Here is a 26,247-nt window from a genome sequence, read left to right as displayed (position 1 = left end):
TTATTTTATTTTGTTAATATGTTTTGTTGTCTGTCTCCCCCGTCTAGACTGTGAGCCCTCTGTTGGGTAGGGACCATCTCTATATGTTGCCAACTTGTACTTCTCAAGCTCTTAGTACAGTGCTGTGCACACAGTAAGCGCTCAATAAATACGATTGAATGAATGAAAGTGGCGGAGCCAGGATTAGAACCCAGGTCCTTTTGACTCTCAGGCCCGGGCTCTTTCCACTAGGCCAAATGGCTTCTCAACCCGCCTCCACTTTTGGGGAGCAGAGCTGACTATCACAAGCAAATCAAAAGACAGTGATATTTATAGAATACTGACTGTGTGCAGTGCACTGTACTAAGCGCTAGGGAGAGTACAATATTACAGGCACATTGCCTGACCACAATGAGCTTACAGTCTAGAGGACCACCAGTCAATTTAGGTGGACTCCTGCAGCTTTGTGCCCTCAAAAAGACTACACATTTCTGTGATCTTCCTGGGTGTACCCGGCCTGCAACTGACACCCTAATTTGGGCATTCCACCCCATTCTCACCTCCCCCCTCTCCAAACTTTCAGAAAGCCCATTCTTGATGGGAGTTGGAGGATTTCAACTGTAGAATCACAAATGCAGTAAAATACACACCCTTTGAGGACAAACTAATTGTCAAATGGCCAACATGGTCAAGAGTAGCTGGGGGGCCCACCAAGCAGTGTCTAATTTCACAAACAACTTTGTGTCTTTCTGTCTACTTTTAGCAACTGGACCTGCATTCTTGTCCGAAACCAATAGTTTTCATCATTCACTCCTTCCTCTCGGCTAAGATTACAAGACTCGGTCTGGTATCCTGAAACGTACTGACAACTTACCAAGAGCCGGACAATGTAGAAGCAGCATTGGATGTCGCCACCTCTGGCAGGGAGGAGCGGAGTGGGTTTCAGGGAGTTTTGGTGAGTTTGGGCGGTCCTCTAAACAAACTGCTCTCATTTTGTAAAGGAAGGGGTCGAGTAGGACAAGTACCAAAGGAATTTCAGAAAGGGCTCAACTTTCATCAAAAAGGAAAAGGGATGGATCCTTTGAGTCACAAGAGGCAACCGATACTGTACATATTGATTTTAAAAGCCCCCAAATTCTAACCATGCTGTCTTTTTCCTTGTGGGGCAAGTCTTAAGAAGTACGATTGTGCCTAGTTCCACGTTCCGGTTTTTAGGGAATAAGGGCTAAACAACTGAAGGCTGAGTGTTTATCGCATTGGAATTTTAACCACCCAGTGACTAAATTGCGTCTCAAGATAAACATTTTTCATATAGATATCATTTTTAGAAGCTAGATCAGGGATCGAGTTCTGGCTTTTCCTGTAATATTAAGATATTTTATGTGAAGGAATGTTAACAAAAAGAAAATCAGGTCGATCTAGCAGCATCTGAGTCAGGGTAAGACTAAGTTGTGGCATATTGTCTAAAAACCATTTTCGTGAAGGATAACTATGATGAGGACAAGATCACATACTAATTCAGCGTGCAGTTGTCGAGTTAACAACAGTGGTAAACTAGTGGTAGTTTGTGCTACTAATCAAATAGCAGGCAGTTCCATAATTTGGTTTGTTTGCATGCATGTGCTAACCAATAACGGCAAAAAAAATCGTAATCCATAAATCCAGGACACGAACCACAAATTTAAGTAATTTCTGGAGTCATGAAGAGTTCATATAATGATCTGAGAAATTTGTGGTACAGCACGGCAGTTTTGTACTTGAACTTCTCGAAGCTCTTAATGTTGAACCAGTAGCATGCGAAACAGAGCAGGAGAAACTTCAAAGAAACTGCTCAACTGTTAAAAGCTTTCCAGGTGCGACTGTTCGTGTCCTTCTCTGTATGGCTTTTAGAATTAGGTTTCAACACAAATTAATATAAAAAGCTTACAAGTTTTTTTAAAAGTTAAGGAATTTAAGTGGCCACCATAAGAGATCTCCCCCCCCCCCCCCCCCCCCCCCCCCGCCATACTCTCTCCACCTTTTTTTAACTGAAAACAAATGCTTATGAATTTGGGCCCAAAGATAGTAGAGCTAGTTGGAAAGGTTTGATGCCTATATAAAGTATACTGCATTATTTCATTTGACATTTTAATCACTGGAATGTTGCTGTTTGACAGTTTAACTTGTGTTTGTACATAACTGATTAGAATGCATAAAAGTGCCAATAATTCAGTTTTACAGTATGTAATCCAAGGTGCTCAGTACTAGAAATTACAAATGAATTAACTCATGATTGATTTCCAGAGAAAGACCTTATATATTTTTAAACAAGTTTTTAAATGTGGATGATTGTGCATATAGTTTCTTCATCATTTAGCAGACTTTGGACTATTAGTATTTGAATGATGTCAGTGGAATATATTCTGCATTTCTAAAAGTTGTGTTAAAATATTTATATTTTAGAGGAAATATATTTGGATAAAAATCATTGCATTTTTCTGATGTCAACTAATAAAAGGTTTAAGTGACCTACTGCTATTGCAGTAATGCTGGTTGGGAAAATTGATTTTCTTTTTAAGAATGACACAAATGAAATCAACTCATTACCTACCTACACAGCACTTAGTACAATGCTTGGCAAGTGGTAAGTGCTTAGTTTTATTTGCATATTTATATATTATGAATAAAAATACTCCCTTTTAATACAGCACATTTTGATCAAGGTAAGAAAATGTGGCTGGGTTTGAAAAAGTATATTTCAATATTTCCTATGATGCAGTGCATAACTATCATTACTATTCTTCCATTCAAACTAGTGCCCCTCTTTTTATAGCAATATAAGAGATTTTCTTTCGCAGTATCATCACTGGACCTATTTTTCCAGAATGTAGAAGTAGGAATGATGTGATGTTGGCATGATGCATGCTTAGAAGTGCATTTAAAAAAGAACCAGTGGTTCAGCAAATCATTAAGGAAGCATCCCCTAAAAACTGAAATGCTTTCTGAGTTAGGTAAGCTTCATTCTGTTTTTAAAAAGATTGGGTTGTTGGCAAATAAATGTAAGGGGACCTTTTTTGAGGTAGCCAATCAAGAAGATGTTCAAAATGGCCTAAATTCAGAGTCCCAGAAGATGAAGCAATAAAACAGTCCTATTTATTGTCACTTTTGAGAGACAGACAGCTGTACAATGTATAAAAAAATCTTATGAAAATAGTATAAAATGTGCATTTGGGGGTCAAAATTTACATCCAGAGGAAATTGCTGATATATTCTTCTTCAATCTAATTAGTCATTAGACCAAATTTGAATATTGTTTACAACCCATTAAAAAAGCCAAACATTTTGAGCCTCCCATAAATAAAAAATGCATCCAAATAAAACAATTCTGTTATTTCTTACTTGCCTTCTCTAGTACCCACTCAATCACCTATGTGGAAAAAAAGAAGATGATTATTAAGGCTATGGGGTCACCTGAATCATATTGGCACCTTTAAGGAAATGAGAATCTTGAAAGCTTGGGTAACCTCTGTTCCACCAAGCAGGCTTTTTGAGCATTGCCCAACACATCAGACATTTGTGAATATCTTAAAGGCCAGATTTCTGGACTGGGACTCTGGTTTACATAACCACCCTGAAAGAGGAAATGAAGACCTGTTTTCATCCTCATACTTTTATCCCTTTTATCGACTGAGAGGAAGGAAAGCAGAGCTCAAAAATCAGCCAGCCCAATGGGGACCAAAAGCGATTATATTCCAATTCAGTTAAGCTCATTGTGGGCAGGGAAGGTGTCTGTTACATTGTTGTATTGTACTCCTCCAAACACTTTGTACAGTGCCCTGCACACAGTAAGTGGTCAATAAATTGACTGATAGTTTCTTGCCTTTGAGTATCAGTGCCTCAAATACTGTCACTGGCATTTCCCTCAGTAATTCAGAGTACACTGACCTTGGGCAGTTGCTCTAATCAGCTCTTGAGACATAGAGCCATCTGTCTCCAAGTTAACTAAACCCATTCAACATGTCAAAATGGGGAAGTACACATGTCTTGTAACATCCAGCCTTTCAATGACTTTAAAATGATGAATGAGCCTACCTGTTTAACATTATTGCTTGCTGTTTTTTCATTTCTTCCAAAAGACCTCTTGAAGCTTTCAGATCCTAAACATGAAACAGCATTGTGACAAACAGAACTAACACTACAATATTAAAGCCATGATACTTGAGGAACAACGAGGCCTCATAAAAATAATAATAATGATGGCATTTGTTAAGCGCTTACTATGTGCAAAGCACTGTTCTAAGCACTGGGGAGGGGAAACAAGGTAATGAGGTTGTCCCATGTGGGGCTCACAGTCTTCATCCCCATTTTCCAGATGAGGTAACTGAGGCTCAGAGAAGTGAAGTGACTTGCCCAAGATCACACAGCAGACATGTGGTGGAGTCGGGATTCAAACCCACAACCTCTGACTCCGAAGCCCGGGATCTTTCCACTGAGCCACGCTGCTTCTCATGGAAAGAGCGTGGGGCTGGAAGTCAGAAGACCTAGGTTCTGATCCCGGTTCTGCCACGTGCCTGCTGTGTGACCTTGGGCAAGTAATTTAACTTTTCTGTGCCTGGGTTTCCTCAACTACAAAATGGAAAGTCAATCCCTGTTCTCCCTTCTGCTTAGACTGTGAACCCTATGGGGGAAAAGGAGTGTCTGAACTGATTAGTGCATATATATACACCCCATTGCTTAGAACAATGCTTGGCCCATAGTAAATACTTAATAATTATCATAATTATTGTTTCCTGCTGTGTTACCTTAAGCAAGTCACTTCTCTGTGCTAAGGGGGTTCTCCCTCCTTAGACTGCAAGCCCCACATGGGACAAGTACTCTGTCCAACCTGATCCACTTGTATGTACCCTTGTGATTAGAACGTGCTTGACACATAATAAGCATTTAACAAATACCTTATAAAAAATAATATCCCCTTTGTGAGGAAACAGATTTAAGGAATTTAAATGTAGTATTCATTCATTCAATCGTATTTATTGAGAGCTTACTGTGTGCAGAGCACTGTACTAAGCGCTTGGGAAGTACAAGTTGGCAACATATAGAGATGGTCCCTACCCAACAACGGGCTCACAGTCTAGAAGGGGGGAGGCAGACAACAAAACAAAACATGTGGACAGGTGTCATCAGAATAAATAGAAATAAAAGCTAGTATGAAATTTGCCTATTCATCAAACTGCCAAATTTTACTAATCTACAAACTTGGCTAGTTACCCAGGGGGATTCTCGATCTTTCGGTCCCATTCCCTCCCCTCACTCAGCACAGAGTTGGTGTTTGTTAAGTGCTTACTATGTGACAGGTACTGTGCTAAGTGTGTGCTGGGGTAGATACAAGCTAATCAGGTTGGATAGAGTCCCTGTCCCACATAGGGCACACAGTCTTTATTCCCATTTTACAGATGAGGCTTCTGAGGCCTAGAGAAGTGAAGTGGCTTACCCAAGGTCACACAGATGACAAATGGGCAGAGCTGAGATTAGAACCCAAGTCCTTCTTACTCCCAGGCCCATGCTCTATCCAGTGGGCCATGCTGCTTCTCACTTATTTGACTAGCTACTGATTCTCCTCTATTTTTAAAGATGGGTGACCTCAGTCCTATGGTATAAGAGGCAAAAATATTGTGAGCACTTGCCAAGCACCAGTTTAAAATGCTTTAGTCTAAATTTTGTTCTTTGCCACCCTTTCTGATCTGAATTTACAAAATGCCCTTCAAAACAGGCCAGGAGTGAACACATCAAATGTCAGGTAGACTGCTGGGGACTTAACGATAATCATGAGGAAATACAGGTTGACTTCAAGAATGAAGGGTTTACAAAAAAATGTTTTCCTTCATTTGCAAATTGGTCAAGCTACAAAACTAAAGACTTTGCAGTAGATTTCCCATCTCTCTATTGTCTTTAGACATTGAGGCTCAGGATGAGAAGCAGCATTGCCCACTGGAAAGAGCATGGGCCTGAAGTCACAGGACCTGGGTTTTAATCCCAGCTCCGCCACTTGCCTGCTGTGCACCCCTTGCAAGTCACTTAATGTCTCTGTGCCTAAGCTTCCTCATCTGCGAAATGGGGATTCAGGCCTACTCCCTCCTACTTAGATTGGGAGCCCCATGTGGACAGGGACAATGTTCAAACTGATGATCTTGTATCTACCTCAGCACGTAGTACAGTGCTGGCACCTAGTGAACACTTCACAGATTCCCCCACCTTAGACTCACCTCTCATCTGGACATTCTTCTGTATCAATGTCTACATGTTTTGTTTTGTTGTCTGTTTCCCCCTTCCAGACTGTTGGGTAGGGACCGTCTCTATATGTTGCTGACTTGTACTTCCCAAGTGCTTAGTACAGTGCTCTGTACACAACAAGCGTTCAATAAATACGATTGAATGAATGAATCAATCAATCAATAAACCCATCCATCTTCCCCTGAAGCATTCCCCATTCACCCAAGGATTCAGTTCTCTTTTTCCATCTGTGGAGATCACCTGGCAAATTGTTTGGTAGCTCAGCTATCTCTTACCTCCTATTTAACAGTGTTTCTGTCACTCCTAATCATATAGAAAAAATACTAGACAGATGATTGTATGGTCCTTGAGGGCAGAGACCATGTCTACTTTTACTCTGGTTTTTATTGTTGTTTTTTAATGGGATTTGTTAAGCACTTACTGCAGGCCAGGCACTGTACCACGCACTGGGGTAGATACAAACTCATCAGGTTAACCAAGTCCCATCTGGGGCTCAGAGTCTTAATTCCCATCTGAGAATTCCCATATGAGATAACTGAGGCCCAGCGAAGTGAAGTGACTTCCCCAAGATTGCACAGCAGAAAAATGGAAATGCTGGGATTAGAACCCAGGTCCTTCTGACTCCCAAGCCTGGGTTGTAGTCAGTAGGCTAAGCTGTTACTCACCGTGGTACTTTCTGAGGCACTCACTGCAGTGTTGTGCCCAGAGGATGCTCACCATAAATGCCATCATTTGATTGACATCCCCAAAAATTAAGTCAAGACAAAACATATGTACATTATTTTGTTGCAGTTCTGTAGAACAGAGAGATAGGATGGACTGGTAGAAAATCCAGCTTTGGCAATTCTATGTGTATTGCAGAAGTGTTCAATAAGTTGCTGCCTTGATTTTAAAATGTAATTTCCTGTGAGTATAAACAATGTCAGTGCAATGACAGCCATGGGAAACTTTAAGCGAGGCCCAGCTTCTTTGCTAATGTACATACATAATACTGAAGTAAAGCTGTGCTTAAAAAGAAATTACTCTACATTTCAAGCTAAAAACATTGCCTTCCTTGATTCAAGTTAGTAAGGATTGATTGTGTCATACCTGTGACTTTCAACTCTCCAAGTTGTTACTATTCCCATTTCCATAAATTTTTGAAAATCGGCCCCATTATGCATTCCTGTTCTGGCAGTTGATAGATAGTGTATTTTAAGTATTATATATGTCACAGCAACATTGCTTTTGGAGGAAAGATACCCTACCTTTAAATAAAACTTGAATATTTCAAAGAGTCACTGGCTGCATGCTGAAAAGCATTCATGATCCTCAAAGGTTCTGTGTTTCTTCAGTGTTTTAGGAACTACTTCTTTCAGCATCTTGAAGAGAAAATAATTAATCATTCATGCATCATGGCACATGGACTACAGTTTATGTTTTCAAAATTATCTGACTTTTATGGCTTGTCTAAAATTGCAAGTTTATTGACGTAAATGCTTACAACAAAAATTGGGGTTACTTATGTTGAAAAGAGTTCTCAGAAAGTTTGTGGACATGCCAGAGAATCATTCCCCCTCAAAACTGTCAGGTTGTCGTAAGCAGGGAACGTACCTGCCAACTCTGTTGTATTGGACTCTCCCAAGTGTTTAATACAGGGCTCTGCACTTAGTAAGTGCGTAATAAATACCACTGATCAATTTTTCCCTCCAATGAAGTGTAAAACCAGCATGGCCTAGTGGAAAGAGCACAGACCTGGAATTCAGAGGACCTGGGTTCTAATCACAGCTCCATCTCTTACTTGCTGCATGACCTTGGGCAAGTCCCAGCACTTAGAATGGTGCCCAGAACGTAGAACAGTTCTTGGCACATTGTAAGCGCTTAACAAATACCATAATAATAATAATAATTATTACTTCAACTCTCTGTGCCTCAGTTTCCTCATCTGCAAAATGGGGATCCAATCCCTGTTCCTACTCCTACTTAGACTGTGAGTCCCATGTGGAATCTACTGAGCTTGTATCTGCCTCAGTGCTGAGTGCAATGCCTGGCACATAGTAGGTGCTTAAATACAACTGATTATTATTATTATCATTATTAAAAGGAGAGGCGATATCTGTCTGCCTCAACTCTGAGTACAGTGCTTGGCACATTATAGGTACTTAAATACCACTATTATTAAAAGGAGAGGTGGGGAGTTGCACCCCACTGCTGTGGATTACTGTAAATGAATTCCAACAACGCTTACCCGTGTGTGGTTCTGAGATCTTGATTCCTTTGTTTTCCTTGAGGTTTCTGATTCTTGGCCGCTCCTATGACTTGGTTGAGCTGTTTAGGAGCCGGGCTGGGGAGCGGATGTATTAGCGACAGAGAGTGAGAGCTCGGGCTCGGGTAACTGTCTGGTGGCCGCCGCTGCACTGCTGCCACTTGCTTGAGATAGAAGAGAATCGAAACTTTCCGATTTTGCCAGTCTAGGGGAGGAGGACAAAGGAAACAGGTTTCATTGTTGTGGTTTTGCTAGTTTTCCGTAATAATGAGCATGATGTGTCTTACGTGCACACTATGTGCCAGAACACTGTGCTAAGCATGGGGAAATTTAATTGGAACCCAGGTGCTGGCCCACCAGGGGCTCCCAATCTGTGAAATAGGGAGATCCATCTATGTCCCCATTTTACCCCATTTTACCCCATTTTACAGATGCGAAACTGAGGCACAGAGAGGTGAAATGATTTGTCCCAGGTCACAGAGCAGGCCGGCATCAGGGCTGGAATCGAGTCTCCTGACTTTTCATTCCTTCCACTGTATTTATTGAGCACTTACTGTATGCAGAACACTGTAGTAAGCTCTTGGAAGACTGCAATGCAACTGTAAAAACACACACACACACACACACACACACACACTCTCTCTCTCTCTCTCTCTCTCTCCCCCCCCCCCCCCCCCCCCCACAGTGAGGTTACAGTCTAGCGACAAGCTTCCAAACCCACTATCTTTCCACCGGGACCCTGCTACCTCCCCTTAAGCCCATTTCCCAAATTTTTAGCAACTCACTGCTTGCATTCAATCAGTGGTATTTATCAAGTGCTCATCCAGGGGGCAGAGCACTGTACTAAGCCCTTGGGAAACTACAATAAAACAGAGTTGGTAGACATGATCCCTGCTCTCAAGGAACTTACAATTTAGTGGAATAGACGGACATTAAAATAAATGACAAATGAGAGAAAACAGAGTATAACGATGTGGGTATAAGTGCTTATGGGAGTGGGGTGGGTATCCAGGTGCTTATGGGTGATGTGGAGCTGGTGGGGAGAGAATCAAAATGCTTATGGGTCAAAATGCTTACAGGATACCAAGAAGGGAGGGCAAATAATGGGGAAATTAGTGATTAGGGAAGGCTTTCTGGAGGAGGTATAATTTTTGTAGGCCTTTGAAGAGAGCGGTGGTCTGTCTGCTATGAAAGGGGAGGGAGCTTCAGGCTAGAAAGAGGTCACGAACAAGGGGTCATCAGTGAGACAGAAGAGATCAAGGTGCAATGGGCAGGTGGGGGTTGGAGGAGCCAAGTGTGTGGGCTGGGTAGTCGTGGGAGATTAGCGAGGTGTGGTAGAAGGGAGAACTGATTGAGTTTCTTAAAGCCAATGGTGAGGAGTTTCTGTTGGACGTGGAGGTGTACGGACAATCATGCGAGAGTTTTGGGGAGCGAGCAGTGTTTTAGAGAAATGATCCAGGCAACAGAATGAAGTGTGGACTGGAGTTGGGAGAGACAGGAGGCAGGGAGGTCAGTGAGGAGGCTGTTGAGGTAGTCAAGGCGGGATAGGAAAAGTGCTTGGGTCAGCACAGTAGCAGTTTGAATGGAGAGCAAGGGAAGGATTCTAGAGATGTTAATGGAAAAACTGACAGGATTTGGTGACAGACTGAGAATGCAGGTTGAATGAGAGCGATGAGTCAAGGGTAATGACAGGGTAACAAAACACATGACTGTATGCTCAGTTTGGCAAGGAATGTGTCTTTCCCAATTGCTCAGTATAGTGCTCTGCACACAGTAAGTACTCAATAAATGCCATTGATCAAAGATGAGGCTCTCCCCTATTTTATTTCTCTATTTTTAGAATAAGGAATGTCCATAAAAATAATAATTTAAGCAGTTAATAATAATAATAATAATGGCATTTATTAAGCGCTTACTATGTGCAAAGCACTGTTCTAAGCACTGGGGAGGTTACAAGGTGATCAGCTTGTCCTACGGGGGGCTCACAGTCTTCATCCCCATTTTACAGATGAGGTAACTGAGGCACAGAGAAGTTAAGTGACATGCCCAAAGTCACACAGCTGACAAGTGGCAGTTGGGATTTGAACCCATGACCTCTGACTCCAAAGCCCGTGCTCTTTCCACTGAGCCACACTGCTTCTCTAGGCACTGACCATCTTCTGAGACCATCCGACTGGGGAGCACATCATAGTCGTGAATATGAAGAGAAACAGTGTTATCTCTCTCTCATACATTTCCTCTTTGCAACTTTCAAACTTGAGGTTTATAGAAGAAATAAACCTAAACTGCTAATACAAAACTTTCAACCTCCAGCTTAGAGCATTCCTTTGAAATATGTCTTTTGTGGGTAAAAGGCACTTGTATTTATCCCAGAGACAGTAGTGTTTTATGGAAAGACTTTTTTACAATACCTCTTATTGGGATAAAAGCCACCAAGGTCTTTGGATCTGCGTTTTATTTTAGTCTGGTGATGTCAGTCCTCGGCTTGCTTTGTAAAGTCTCCACGTCGGGAATGCTTCCAGCGTCTGACAGAACTGCAGGCAATGGGAGAGGGCTCAAGACCCATGGAAGAGGAAAACACTGTTTGGCACAGGTGGTTTGTGTTTCATAACAAGTAAGTCGGGACTGAAGTTCAAAAAAAAACCCCCATCTCTTTCTAAAGCTTTTCAGCCATCCAGACAATACCTAAGGGGGGAAAAATTTATGAAAAAGGTTTTCAAAATAAAGTTGGCAACCACTTTAGCATTCTATCACATAGGCAAGGCAAAGAGTTTGTTAGGAGAGAAGCTACCCAATTTTTGAACTGAATGAGTCCCAGTTAGCAGATTTGTTACAGTCTAATGATTTAAGCTCCTTGTGGGCAGGGAATGTGCTAATCGCTCTCCCAAGTAGTTAGTACAATGCTAACAGTAAGCACTCAGTAAATATGATTGAATGAAATATGATTGGGTGAACTCTTCCGTTTATATCTGCAAAACCTACAACCTCATTAAGGAGGTTCATAACCTGCCCTTTCTGATCACAAGGTACCTCTATTTTCTCTGTATCTCCAGTCTGATACCTTAATGAAGAATTTAGCAGACTGTGAGCTCACTGTGGGCAGGGAATGTGTCTACCGCCTCTGTTGCATTGTTCTCTCCCAAGTACTTAGTATAGTGCTCTGCACACAGTAAGCGCTCAATAAATACCACCGACGGATGGATTGCACTGTCACACCAAAACGCAACACAGCAGTTATGATCTTTGCAGCACAACAGGAACAATAGGAAAGCAGCATGGCCTAATAGAGCATGGGCCTGGGAGTCAGAAGGACCTGGGTTCTAATACTGACTCTGCTACTTGTCTGCTGTGTGACCTTGGGCAAGTCACTTTTCTTCTCTGGGTCTCAGTAACCTCATCTGCAAAATGAGGACTGTGAGCCCCATATGGGACAGGGACTGTGTACAACCCGATTATCCTGTATCTTCTCCAGCAGTACCTAGTACATAGTAAGCAGTTACATACATTAAAAAGAAAAAAAAAGGAATTACTCATCAGTAATTTACTGGTAGGTATCCAAAGAAATATACACGTTAATTTTTATCCAGAAAAGTGAGTGAGATCATAGTATGGGATCTTATGATTAAATGATAGGTTGCTACACTTAATTCATAAACTATATTATTCAAACTGTCAATAAGCTTCTTACAGTTTGGGATTGAATTTGTCCTAGAATAGATAAAACTGGCTAAATTCTTAGGGAATCATTTTCTACACTTCTTTAACACTTTGTTTCTCTGAAAACCCTTTGAACAAGCAATTTTCTCATCGGCTTGGTATTTCACACCATTTTGTTGGACTCCTCCACTTCATTTTCACCAAAGTGTTGGACATAGTCCGTGTGCTACTAAATCCTGTCAGTTCAACCTTAACAACATCGCTAAAAATCTCTGCCCTTTCCTCTCCAGCCAAACCACTACTACGTTAATCCAGTTATCCTATCCCGCCTTGATAAGAGTATCAGCCTCTTCACTGAACTCCCTGCCTCTTGTCTCTCCCCACTCTAATCCATACTTCACTCTGCTGCCCAGATCATTCTTCTACAGAAATATTCAGGCCATGTTTCCCCACTCCTCAAAAACCTCTAGTGGTTGCCCATCCACCTCCGCATCAAACAGAAGCGCCTCACCATCGGCTTTAAATCACTCAATCACCACGCCCACTCCTACCTCACCTCACTGCTCTCCTACTTCCACCCAGCCAGCACACTGTGCTTCTTTTATGCCAACCTACTTACTGTGCCTCAATCTTGTCTAACTCGCGGCTAAACTCTCTCCCAAGTCCTGGCTCTGACCTGAAACACACTCCCTCCTCAAATCTGACAATTGCTCTCCCCATCTTCAAAACCTTACTGAAGGCACAGCTCCTCCAAGAGGCCTTCCCTAAGCCTTCCTTTCCTCATCTCCCACTCCCTTCTGTGTTGCCCTTGCACTTGATTTGTGCCCTTGATTCACCCCTCACACAGCCCACAGTCCTTATGTACACGTCCCTTATTTATTTATATTAATGTCTGTCTCCCCTTCTAGACTGCAAGCCCATTGTGGACAGGGAACATGTCTACCAACTCTGTTTTACTGTACGCTCCCAAATGCTTAATACAGTGCTTGGCACACATTAAGTCCTTAATAAATACAAGTGGTTGGCATCGGTAAAAGAGTAAAAATCTATATAGAAGGGAGAAAAATGTTCATGATTCATTTAGGAACATTTAGAAGGAAGAGAAAATTTACTCCAGTCCATGATCATTCATTCATTCATTCGTATTTATTGAGCGCTTACTGTGTGCAGAGCACTGTACTAAGTGCTTGGGAAGTACAATTTGGCAACATATAGAGACGGTCCCTACCCAACAGCAGGCTCACAGTCTAGAAGGGGGAGACAGACAACAAAAACATATTAACAAAATAAAATACATAGAATAAATATGTACAAGTAAAATAGAGTATTGACACCTGGCTGCTTTCTCAAAAGGTAAGATGCGTAGTTTCTGGGGTGTGAGCTCGGGGGTCAGAACAAAAGGGTTGTTGCTGAAATGAAAAAGAAGTAGTTTAAAATTTCCCCAATATCTACCTACACCTGACAGAAGCAGCAGTTGTGGTCTAGTGGGTAAAGCACAGGCCTGGGTTCTAATCCTGACTCGCCATTTATCTACTGTGTGTCCGTGGGCAAGTCACTTCACTTCTCTGGGCCTCAGTTCCCTCAGCTGTAAAATGGGGAGTAAGACTATGAGCCCTAAGTGGACAGAGACTATGTCCAACCCGACTATCTTGTAGCTACACCAGCGCTTAGTACCATACCCGGCACACAGGAAGTGCTTAAATGCCATTAAAAAACCATGGTAGGCCAGAGTTTGCACACCTGTGGCGTTTGTATTACCTCCTCTGAATGTGCAAAGGTTAAAGATCTTACAGTGGTAACCCATCTGATGTGAAGTATTTCAACAGTTCTTTAGCATCCAGAGAGGTTGTGGATTCCCTATGACACTCCTTCCACTCCAGCAGTTGCTCGGATGACCGTGATTACATAGCAGCCCTGGGAAAACAGTGTTTATTAGGAGGGAAGAAACCACACAAATCACCCAAAATATTCAACATAGGGCAGTTGGTCAATCAATCCTATTGAGCGTTTACTGTGTGCAAGAGCACTGTATTAAGTGCTTGGGAGAGTACAACACAATGTAAGACACATTCCCTGTCCACAGCGAGTTTACGGTCTAGACGGGGAAGAAAACTCAGTCACTGAGGTTTTGTTGTTTCTTAAATGGTATTTGTTATGTGTTTACTATGTGCCAGGCACTGTACTAAGTGCTCGGGTAGATACAAGATACCAGTTATCAGGTTGGACACAGTTTCTGTCCGGCTCACAGTCTTAATCCCCATTTTACAGAAGAGGGAACTGAGACAGGGAGAAGGGAAGTGACTTGCCCTAGGTCTCAAAGCAGACAAGTGGCAGAGCTAAGATTATAACCCAGGTCCTTCTGACTTCCAGGTCCAGGGTCTATCCACTAGGCCATGCTGCTTCTCTTGGGTGTGGGTTTCGGGTTCTTGGTTGTGGAAAATTTGCAGAAGGCTTGGGAGAAACTTGATAGGGATTAAAGAGTTTAATGTCTGTCTCCTCCCTGTAGTCTGCAGACTCCTTGTAGACAGGTATTGGGTCTACCTACTCTATGGTATGCTCCCAGACACTTAGTACAGTGCAAGGTGGGCACTTAGGAGGGGGCAAAGTGATTGCTTTAAAGTCATTAATAAGGACTCCCCATCTAGACTGTAAGCTCGTTTTGGTCAGGGAATGTGTCACCAACTCTTTTATATCACACTCTCCCAAACGCTTAGTACAGTGTTCGGCACACAATAAGCACTCAATAAGTATGATTGATTGAATAATATAGATGTAGCCAGAGAACTTGGTTCCAGCGGTGGTGGCCATGATCTCCAAACTGTATTCTATTGCTCACCCACCATCACATCCATTGACTACAATTTCCCAGATACCCCTGTGGTCCCCAGCACCCACCTGGCCAAAGAGAGTATGTTCCACTAGGTCCAAGGTCCTGGCCAACCCACCTCAGTTTATGCTGACTCCTTTCCCCCTGCCTCTTCCCGCCGCCCCCCCCGCCACTCCTCCATACTGTTTCTGTAACTTTAACACATAGAAAGCACTTGAATATTCCTCCACCAAAAAAATCCCACTTTTACCAGAAAGCCAATCTGTCCAAAATTGAACTTCTCACTCTCTCTCCCAGAATTTTCTTCTCCACTTTCCCATCATTGTAGAAAACACCATCGTCCTTCCTGTCTCCTAAGCCTGCAGTTTCAGCATTATCCTTGACTGATATCTCTCCACGAACCCTTCAGTCATTCGATAACTAAATCTTGTCCATTCTACAGCCACAAGTCACCAATGAGTGATTGACAATTGATAGTCCCTCTAGACTGTAAGCTAAGTGTGGGTTGGGAACGTTTCTACCAACTCTCTTGAACTGTCCTCTCTCCCAAGCGCGTAGTCCAGTGCTCTGTACACAGTAAGCACTCAGTAAATACCACTAATTGACTATAGACCATCCCTCTAGGCCGTAAGCTTACTGGTGGACAGGGAATGTACTCTCCCAAGCACTTAGTCCAGTGCTCTGCACACAGTAAGCATTTAATAAATACCATTGACTGTTTGATTGACACCCCCATCTCCAGCTGAAATGGAGAAGGGAGGGAAGAGGCCATTCCTCCTCCGCTTTCAGTTCTTACGACTTTGTGAGAAAACCAAGTGCTGCATTGAGAAACACGCCAAAAGAGCTGTGGGCACTTGGGCAGCAGGAGGCCCGCCCAGAACAGGCCCCACGGAAACACCAAGCACCCAAGGGCATGCAGGGTACCAGACCAGCACCTGCACACCCTGTACTGAAGGCCGATCCTCTTTAACTGGAGAGGAAAGGCCAATGGGTCTTTTTTTCCAAGGTATTTATTAAGCGCTTACAGTGCACCAGGTGTTGTACTAAGTGCTGGGGTGTGTACAACTATCAGATTGGACACAGTCCCTGTAGCACATGGGGCTCACAGTCTGAGGAGCAGCATGGTGTAGTCAGTAGAGCATGGTCCTGGGAGTCAGAAGGACCTGAGTTCTAATCCCGGCTCTGCCACTTGTCTTTGTAACCTTGGACAAGTCACTTCACTTCTCTGGGCCTCAGTTGCCTCATTTGTAAAATGGGGATTGAGGCTGTGAGCCCTACATGGGACATGGACTGTGTCCATCTTGATTTGCTTGTATCCACCCCACCGCTTAGTACACTGGCTGGCAGATAGTAAATGCTTAACAAATACCACCATCATTATTAGTAGTATTAATAATGATATTAAGGGAGAACAGGTATTTTTTATGGTATTAGTTTAAACTCTTACTATGTGCCAGGCACTGTAATTAGCACTGGGGTGGGTACAAGCTAATTGGGTTGGACACAGTCCCTGTCCCTCAAAGGGCCTTAATCCCCCATTTTAGATGAGGTCACTGAGGCCCAAAAAAGTGACTTGTCCAAGATCACACAGCAAATCGGAGGTGGAGCTGGGATTAGAACCCAGGTCCTTCTGACTCCCAGGTCCAGGCTCTATCCTCTAGACTACACTGCCTCTCTGTATGCTTGATTTTCTGTCCCTGACTTTTTTAGAAAGTACTTCTTTTTTTGTTTAGCTTTTTCCAAGATTTCCAGATTCTGAAGAACACTTCTTTCTGGCCACTCCAGAGGATTGGATTCCATTGACCTGGCTTCTAAAGAAACTGGAAAAACAAACAATGAAACATTCAAAAAGTGTTAGCCTACACTTGAAGTGATTAAGCTGAAACAACTCCCATCTCCACCAGCCTTGCTAATGCCCATTTGACCTTTTGCACTGGATTCTTAGCAGAACACTCTAAGCAAGGAGAAGTTCAAAAAAAATTGTGTTGGGTAAATATTTGTATTGGTTTACAAGAATGGCACTATCCATCTAGCCTGTGAGCTTGCTGTGGGAAGGGAAAGTGACTACCAAATATGTGGTGCTTGGGAAAGTACACCACTTAGTACAATGCTCTGCACACATTAAGCACTTAATAAATGCCATTCACTGATTGATTGGTAGTACAACTACAATCCATGCTCAACAGAAACCCACTTTAGCTAATTTTATAAGAATTGAGTGATCTTGCCAATGAAAAGGAAGTAAACACTCTGGCAAGCTGTAAGCAACTGTAATCAATCAATCGTATTTATTGAGTGCTTACTGTGTGCAGAGCACTGTACTAAGTGCTTGGGAAGTCCAAGTTGGCAACATATAGAGACAGTCCCTACCCAACAGTGGGCTCACTGTCTAAAAGGGGGAGACAGAGAAGAAAACCAAACATACTAACAGTGGGATGGGAAGGCCTCCTGGAGGAGGTGAGCTCTCAGTAGGGCATTGAAGGGAGGAAGAGAGCTATAAGCCAGTAATGTAGCATTTTGTATGGCCAACATAATTTTCGAAATGAGTCCTAGTGTTCCTCCAAAAGGTGACAAATTATTCTCTTCTCACAAATAAAGTCATCAACATCACCATCAATGGTATTTATCAAGTGCTTACAATGTGCACAGCCCTGGTTTTCATGCTGGAGAGGATGCAACAGGCTTGGTAGACATGCTTCCTGCCCACAACAAGCTTACAAGTCTAGAGAGGGAGACAGACATTAATAGAAATAAATAAATTACGGATATGGTTACGCTGTGGGGATGAGGGTGAATATCAAGTGCTTAAAGGGTATAGCTCCAAGTGCAATCAATCAATGGTATTTATTGCACATTTACTGTGTGCAGAGCACTGTACTAAGCACTTTGGAGAGTACGATGTAACAGTTGGTTGACACAATCCCTGATTACAACAAGCTTACAGTGTAGAAGACAGACGACATAGAAGGGAGGATTAAGGGGAAGGGGGGCTTAATTAGGGAAGGCCTCTTGAAGTTGTGATTCTGATAAGGCTTTGAAGGTAGGGAGGGTGATGATGGTCTGACGAGTATGGATGGGGAAAGAGTTCCAGGGAGGAGGTAGGTGGGGGGTCAGTGACGAGAGACGGAAATCGATGAGGGGGTGAGCTGTCTGAGTGCTTTAAAACTGAAGGCACGGAGTTTCTATTTGAATGTGTTCATCCTGTGATGGAGAAGATCTGACTCAGATAAATTGTATGCAGACAGTTATAGAAAACTTCATCCACTAAAATGAGACAAAGGTAGCTTAAAAAGTTTTCTTTGAATCCACAACATGTTGACAACTGTTGCAAGAAAAGGAGGAGATTTTTTGGGGGGTGAATGAGGTACATCCATAGATGAGATAAAGACCAACTCAGCCTTTCACCTTTGACCCTCGACTGAAATGAAAGCATTTTCCTTTAAACTGGGAGGGAAGGATGTTTCGACTTGTTTAAAAGGGACTTGCTACTTCAACAATAATACTTAAACATGTAATGACTGTCGTATTTGGTAAGTGCTTACTATGTGCCAGGCACTGTTCCACCTGGGGCTCAGTCTTAATCCTCATTTTAAAGATGAGGTAACTGAGGCCCGGAGAAGTGAAATGAATGCCCAAGGTCACATAGCAGATGGGGAGTGGAGCCGAAACTAGAACCCAATTCCTTCTGACTTCCAGGCCTGTGCTACTTCCATTAGGCCATAATAATAATAATAATAATAATTGGCATTTGTTAAGCGCTTACTATGTGCAAAGCACTGTTCTAAGCGCTGGGGAGGATACAGGGTGATCAGGTTGTCCCACGTGGGGCTCACAGTCTTAATCCCCATTTTACAGATGAGGTAACTGAGGCCAGAGAAGTTAAGTGACTTGCCCAAGATCACACAGCAGACATGTGGCGGAGTCAGGAAGCCATACTGCTTCCCTAGGCATATTTGCTGGCATCAGCATTGCTCTTGAAGTGAGACTGCTCTGATGTGAGTAAAAGGCCCTTTAACCAGTACAAAAGTGCAAATTCATTTCCAAAGGATGTCCTAAAATGGAACTGAAATCCTTGATGAGGAACATGCCCAACTGAAGATGAAATAGGATAATGTTGCTGCGTGAAAGACATGAAGCTCGCCCAGTTAATTTTTTCTTTTTCAAAATATCTATATAATATATATAAATACATATAAGTGCTTAGTACAGTGTTCTGCACACAGTAAGCGCTCAATAAATACGATTGAATGATTGAATGAATGAAAGAAATATCAATTATTAAAAGCTGAAATATAATTTGCCCAAACAAAATGCTCCACCTTTCAATGAACAAGTTAAGCGCTCTCTTGACCTTAGTCTCTTTTAGCAAAAAGGAGTAATAGCAGTAACAGAAGTAGTAAAAGGATTGAGAAGCAGCATGGCCTAGTGGAAAGAGCATGGACCTGGGAGTAGGAGGTCCTGGGTTCTAATTCCAGGTCCGCCATTTGTCTGATGTGTGACCTTGGGCAAATCACTTCACTTCTCTGGGCCTTAATTCCCTCATTTACAAAATGGGGATTTAATCCCTGTCCTCCCCCCTACTTTGACGGTGAGCCTCATGTGGGACCTGATTGCCTTATATCTACTCCAGTGCTTAGTACAGTGCTTGGCAAGTGCCTAACAAATACCACATTATGATTATTTACTGAATGCCCATTGGGTGCAGCAATGTGCTATACTAAGTGCTTGGGAAGAACAAAGACATGTTTCTCCTATCCACAAGGAGTTTACACTCGAACTGGAGAAACACAGATATAAACATTTACAAATCTCATAGCTGACAACACCATGATCCTCCCCTTACCTGAGGCACAAAATCATACCACTATTCTTGATTCTTCCCTCTTGTTCAATCCCCACATTCAGTCTATTGCCAAATCCTATCAGCTCTTCCACCACGATATTTAGGTGCCTAGTGTCTAGAGCCCAGACCTGTGAGTCAGAAAGACCTGGGTTCTAATTCCAGATCCACCACTTGCTTGCTGTGTGACCTTAGGCAAGTCACTTCACTGTACTTTGGTAACCTTATCTGTAAAATTGGGATTAAAACTGTGAGCCCCATGTGGGACAGGGACTGTGTCCAACCTGATTACCTTGTATCTACCCTAGTGCTTGGTACAGTGCCTGGCACATAGTAAGCACTTAATACCATTAAAAAAAAGATTTCTAGATTCCACCTCACCTCTGCATCCAAAACAATCACTATCTAAACCAAGCGCTTGTCATATCACGCATTGACTACTGCATCAGCTTCTTCACTAATCTGCCTTCTTTATCCTCTCATCAATCAATGATATTTATTGACTAATTACTATGTGCTAAACACTGAACTAAGTGCTTGGGAGAGTCCAATATAACAGATTAAATAGACATGTTCCCTGTCCAAAACAAGCTTACAGTCTAGAGTCTCATCTCTCCAGTTCATAGTTCATTCACACTGATCATTTTCTAAAACTTCATAAGGCATATGCCTCCCCAATCCTCAAAATCCTCGAATGGTCATCCATTCCTCTTGGCATCATGTAGAAATTCCTCACTGTTGGCTTTAAGGCCCACAGTCAGCTCTCTACCCTCCTTTATCCATTCTCTTCACTACACCCCAGCTCACACTCTTTGTTCCTCTAAGGCTAACCTATTCATGGTGGCTCTGTTCCTGGCTCTCCCTCTTGTGCCTGGAACTCTTTCCTCTTTCAAAAATTGCCAACTACAGCTTCCCTCATCGTCAAAGTCCTTCACAACTTCTCCAGGGGCTGCCACCTTCAGTGTTACCCTCAAGAACTCACACCTCTGCAGAGCACTTTTAAATGTATGTGCATGCACATATCTTACAAACCCTATCAATTAGGCACTTATTTTTGTATTTGCTAAGTGTTTACTATATGCCAGGCATTGTTCTAAGTGCTGGAGCAGACACTAGCTGATCAGGTTGGACACAGTCCCTGTCCCAAATGGGCCTCACAGTCTTAATCCCTATTTTACAGATGAGGAAAGTTAAGTAACTGGCCCAAGGTCACACAGCAAACGGGGGAGCCTGTACATGTACCTTCATATACATTTCCCATTTTCCTTTTTCCCCCATAAGTAATTTATCTTAGCATTTATCTCTGTTCCTGTCCCCCTCCCCACCTCAGATTGTAAAGTTCTTGAGGACAGAGAACCTATCTACTAATTCTAGTGTGCTTCCCCAAGCACTTAGTATAGTACTCTGCACAAAACTATTATTTACTTATTGATTGATCCCATACTACTTTTCCAATCTGGTAGACAACTAGAGGGCAGGCACTGTGTTTTCTCCTTTCCTGGTATGTTCTCAGTAATAACAATACAAATTGTGGCATTTGTTACACACTTACTATGTGCCAGGCACTGTATTAAGCACTGACGTAGATACAAGATAATCAGGTTTCACATACTAATAGTAATTATAATAATTTTATAGTACTTGTTAAATGCTTACTATGTACCAAGCACTATTCTAAGTGCTGGGGTAGATACAAAGTAATCAGGTTGGACACAGTTCCTGTTCCATATTGGGCTCACAGTCTGAATCCCCATTTGACAGACAAGTTAACTGAGGCTCAGAGAAGTTAAGTAACTTGAGCAAGGTCACACAGCAGACATGCAGCGGAACTGGAATTCAAACCCAGGTCCTTCCGACTCCCAGGCCCATCCACTAAGCCATGCCCTTTCTCTACGCCACACTGCTTCTTCCATGGGGTCCACAGTTTTAAGTAGGAGGGATAAAAAAAGGTACTTCATCCCCATTTTGCAGATGAGGGAACTGAGGCCCATAGAAGTGAAGTGATTTGCTCAAGGTCACACAGTGGTGGAGCCGAAAGTAAAACCCAGGGCCTCTGACTCCCAGGCTTGGGTTCTTTCCACTAGGTCACCCTGTTCTCCCTAGAATAGTGTTTTAAATTGAACAATTCCCCACATCAGTGCTCTGAGGAACAATACGTGCCCAGTCCAAACAGTCATTAAGTTCGGATAATGAGGGTAATTTTGTGCTTGGATGGTTTGTTTTTCCTCCCAAAGTATAAAACCTTTCACCTGTCCTTGCTGCACTTAATTGTTGTTTCAGAATCCTTTTTTTCCAACCCCTGGACATCTCTCTAGAAAGATTTAGGTGTAGTCTTGTATTAGACTTACTTTAAAGCAGTCTCTAGTATTCAGTTAAAAGGCTAGAGAGCCAGCAGAAGCTGAAAGATTTTATTTTTCTTTTCAATGTAGTTACTAAAATATTTGTATTTGAAAGCTAAAGCTCCAGTTAGATTAATACTGCCCTCCACACAGCTAAAAACTCATCTACTTGCCAATTAAAGTAATGTTTGTCTCAACAAAGACATGCTGTTTACATCTAATTTAAACTGCTTCATCACCAGTGGCATTTTAATCACTGAGGTTTGCAAATACCAAAATATTTTCTTTGCAAGTGTTTATTTTAAGGACTCCCCTACTTATAAACACTTTGCAAACATTTAACATGTCATTCTAGACTTGACAGGTGTTAATTGGAGGTTTATTAAGTCACTCGTGTCAATGCTGCAAACAGAACTAATTTTCTAATAACTCATAGCTCTCATGTAGCTCTCGTTGCTTTTTCTACCAAATTCAAGGAAATACCTTTCCAGAAAACCCATCTCTATTTTCATATAATGATCAACATAATAATAATAGTGATAATGATGACAATGGTATTTGTTAAGTGCCACGTGGCAAGTACTGCAATAATAATAATAATAATAATAATAATAATAGCATTTATTAAGTGCTTACTATGTGCAAAACACTGTTCTAAGTGCTGGGGAGGTTACAAGGTGATCAGGTTGTCCCACGGTGGGCTCACAGTCTTAATCCCCATTTTACAGATGAGGGAACTGAGGCCCAGAGAAGTTAAGTGATTTGCCCAAGGTCACACAACTGGCAATTGGCAGAGTCGGGATTTGAACCCATGACCTCTGACTCCAAAGCCCGTGCTCTTTCCACTGAGCCATGCTGCTGTACTGCTGTACAGCTGCTGTACTAAGCACTGGGGTAGATACAAGCCCAAGATAAGCAGGTCCCTCATGGGGCTCAGTCTCAGTAGGAGGGAGAAGCCCCATCTTGTAGATGAGGAAACAGGCACAGAGAAGATAAGTGATTTGCCCAAAGTCACACAGCAGAGATTTGGCAGTTCCAGAATTAGAACCCAAGTTCTTTTCATTCATTCAGTCATTATTTATTGAGTGCTTACTGTGTGCAGAGCACTGTACTAAGCTCTTGGAAAGTACACTTTGGCTACAGATAGAGACAATCCCTATCCAATAACAGGCCAGTAATCCCACGGTCCTCAGTTGTGACTTCTACCAACCCCCAATCCCAGATGGTTCAGGGGTGCTGTCCCCACGCAACCAATGGGAACATTAACCCTATTGACAACAAGGTTGTAGTGGACCACTGCAAAGGCAACTAGCATGGCTTTAGTTCTTGGAAGGCCCCAACTCCCGAACTCTTGCTCTTTTCATTAGGCCATGCTGCTTCTCAGATGTCGGCTGAGCGCTAATGTATCCAAACCAATGAATTCATTCATTGCTGTTTATTGAGCATCTACAGTGTGCAGAGCTCTGAACTAGGCTCTTGGGAGAGTGCAACATATAAAACAAGAGATCTGAGCTTCACCTGTGAAGATTTATGACAAGCTGAGAAAGAGACACTCACAAATTGTACAGACCGTAAGCTCGCTGCAGGGAGGGAATGGGTCTACCAGCTCTGTGCTATTTTTTTCATGCCATTTGTTAAGCGCTTAGTATGTCAGGCACTGTACTAAGCGCAGGGGGCAATACAAACTGATGAGATTGGACACTGTCCCTGTCCCACATAAGGCTCACGGTCTTAGTCCCCATTTTACAGATGAAGGAACTGAGGCCCAGAGAAGTGAAGTGACTTCCCTAAGGGCACACAGCAGAAAAGTGGCAGTGCAAGAATTAGAACCCAGATCCTCCTGACTCCCAAATCTGTGCTTGTATTGTAATCTCCCAAGCGCTTAGTACGGTGTCTTGCTCAGAGTAAGCAAGTAACCTCATAAGCAAGTAAGCTGCTCAGGTAAGCAGAGTAAGCACGCAATAAATATCACTGATCGATATACATGCAATGGAAATAATATGAGGAAAACAGATAAAACTGGTAACAGCAAAATGTGATAAGAAAAAAATGAAAACTGTATGAAATAAACAAACTGACACACACAGTAAGCAAGCACTCTGGGTGGCTGATGAGGAGGTCTGCTCCGTGAGGGGAGAAAGTGGAGGAAGGCTTCCTGGAGGAGGTGGGTTTTCAGGAGCTCTGAAGGTGGGAATAAACGTGTCTGACAAATCCACTGTATGGTACTCTCCCAAGTGCTTAGTACATTGCTCAACACACAGTAAGCGCTTAATAAATACCAATGATGATGATGAGTGGTGAGATCTAGGGGACTCATAGTGGGAAGACTTTCCGGAGGTGGGAGCCAGAGGTCAGAGATGGGAGTGGCAAAAACAAGGCCCTTCCCCACTAGGCCCTCATTTCCTCTTCTCACATTCCCTTCCTTGGTCCCTCTTGCACTTGCATTTGCACCTTTTATTCCCAGCCTTGGCCCCACAGCACCTATGTACATATCTGTAATTTATATATTTAAATTAATATCTGTCTCCTCTTCTAAACTGTAAGCTTCTTGTGGGCAGGGAACGGTGTCTACCAACTCTGTTCCACTGTCCTCTCCCAAGCGCTTAGTACTCACAGTAAGTGTACAATAAATAACACTAGGTTGGAGGGAGCAAAAAGTGTGAGGTGTGATAAGAATGAAAGCTCAAGAAAGGAGACCCGCTTACAGGGAGGTTCAAATCCAACAGTCAGGAGTTTCTGTTTGATAAGGAGGGAGACATGCAGTCATCCGAGGGTCTGTGAAGAGCTGTGATGTGCTCCTCGGGAGCGAGGCTTAGTGGATAGAGCCTGGGCCTGCGAGTCAGAGGACCTGGGTTCCAATTCAAGCTCCCACACTTGTCTGCTGTGTGACCTACGGTAAGTCACTTCACTTCTCTGGGTCTCAGTCCCCTCATCTGTAAGATGGGGACTAAGACTGTGAGCCCCTTGTGGGACAGGGACTGTGTCCAACCTAATTATCTTGTATCTACTCCATCATTTAGAACATTGCTTATCACACAGTAAGCACTTAACAAGTGCCATAATTATTATTATTATTGCGGTCTTTGCAGAAGATGATTTCCCCCAGCATTTATGTAGATACATATCTGTCATTTATTGATTTCTACTAATGTCTGTCTCCCCCTCTGTTTTGTAAGCTCTTTCCGCACAGGGAACCGGTCTGCCGACATTGTTGTATTGTATTTTCCTAAGCACTTAATCCAGATGCTCTGCATACAGTAAGAGCTCAATGAATGCCACTGATTGACTGATTGCTCCTCAGATCAATTAAACTGAGTAATTCCTGAAAAATAAAAGATTGGAAAACCAAGAGGAAAACAATCAGATAAATCATTACCTGAAACAGGCCTAAAAGCTGCATGTGGAGCATCATAATTGTCCTCTCCCAAGTGCTTAGTCCAGTGCTCTGTACACAAGTGCTCAATAAAATACCACTGATTGATTGACTACAGACTGTCCCTCTAGACTCAAAACTCGTTGAGAGCAGGGAACATGTCCGCTGACTCTGTTCTACTGTATTCTCCCATGCACTTAATACAGTGCTCTGCCCAGAGTGAGCGCTCAATAAATTCCACTGATTGATTAACTCTTGACTGTCCCTCTAGATTGTAAGCTCCTTGTGTGCAGGGAACAGGTCTACCAACTCTGTTCTATTGGATACTCCCAAGCACTTAGTCCAGTGCCCTGCACACAGTAAGCGCTCAATAAATCCCACTGATGGGTTGAGAGCCAAGGCTGTGCGGTCAGGGGTGCTGTTATTGCCTTGCAACCTTCTCCTAGAAGTGGGGCCTGGGTCGCCCAGTAGGTCCAGTCCACCCCCACTCCCTGGCCCCTAACCCGCTGGGCCAGGATGCCCTGGTCTCCAGGCTCAGCTCTCCTCGGCCAGCGTTTCAGCTCACCCATGTGGACCTAATTCTCTCTCTGCTTTCAGTTGAAAGGATTCATGATGCACAACCTTATGTGCATCTCTTCATCAGGGGCATCTATCTGTACACCACTTGAATGACTTACCTGTGATGCTTTGGGCTTTTTGACAATGTATTCCTTCCAT

General features: G+C 42.8%; 1 protein-coding gene and 1 pseudogene across 1 annotated transcript in view; one reads left to right on the top strand and one right to left on the bottom strand.

Moving 5' to 3' along the window:
* SNTB1 (syntrophin beta 1) overlaps positions 1 to 1,419 on the top strand; it is a 79,759-nt gene extending 78,340 nt beyond the window's left edge. The window contains exon 7 of the mRNA XM_038745118.1: positions 743 to 1,419. Within this exon, the coding sequence (XP_038601046.1) occupies positions 743 to 835 (93 nt within the window). The 3' untranslated portion in view covers positions 836 to 1,419. The remainder of the gene's footprint in view (positions 1 to 742) is intronic.
* Positions 1,420 to 3,346: 1,927 nt separating this feature from the next.
* Positions 3,347 to 26,247, bottom strand: LOC119927146 (annotated as a pseudogene).

This window comes from Tachyglossus aculeatus, chromosome 4 (assembly GCF_015852505.1).
Source record: "Tachyglossus aculeatus isolate mTacAcu1 chromosome 4, mTacAcu1.pri, whole genome shotgun sequence".
In the NCBI taxonomy this organism is placed as follows: Eukaryota; Metazoa; Chordata; class Mammalia; order Monotremata; family Tachyglossidae; genus Tachyglossus; species Tachyglossus aculeatus.
This window is presented reverse-complemented; position numbering and strand designations above follow the sequence as displayed.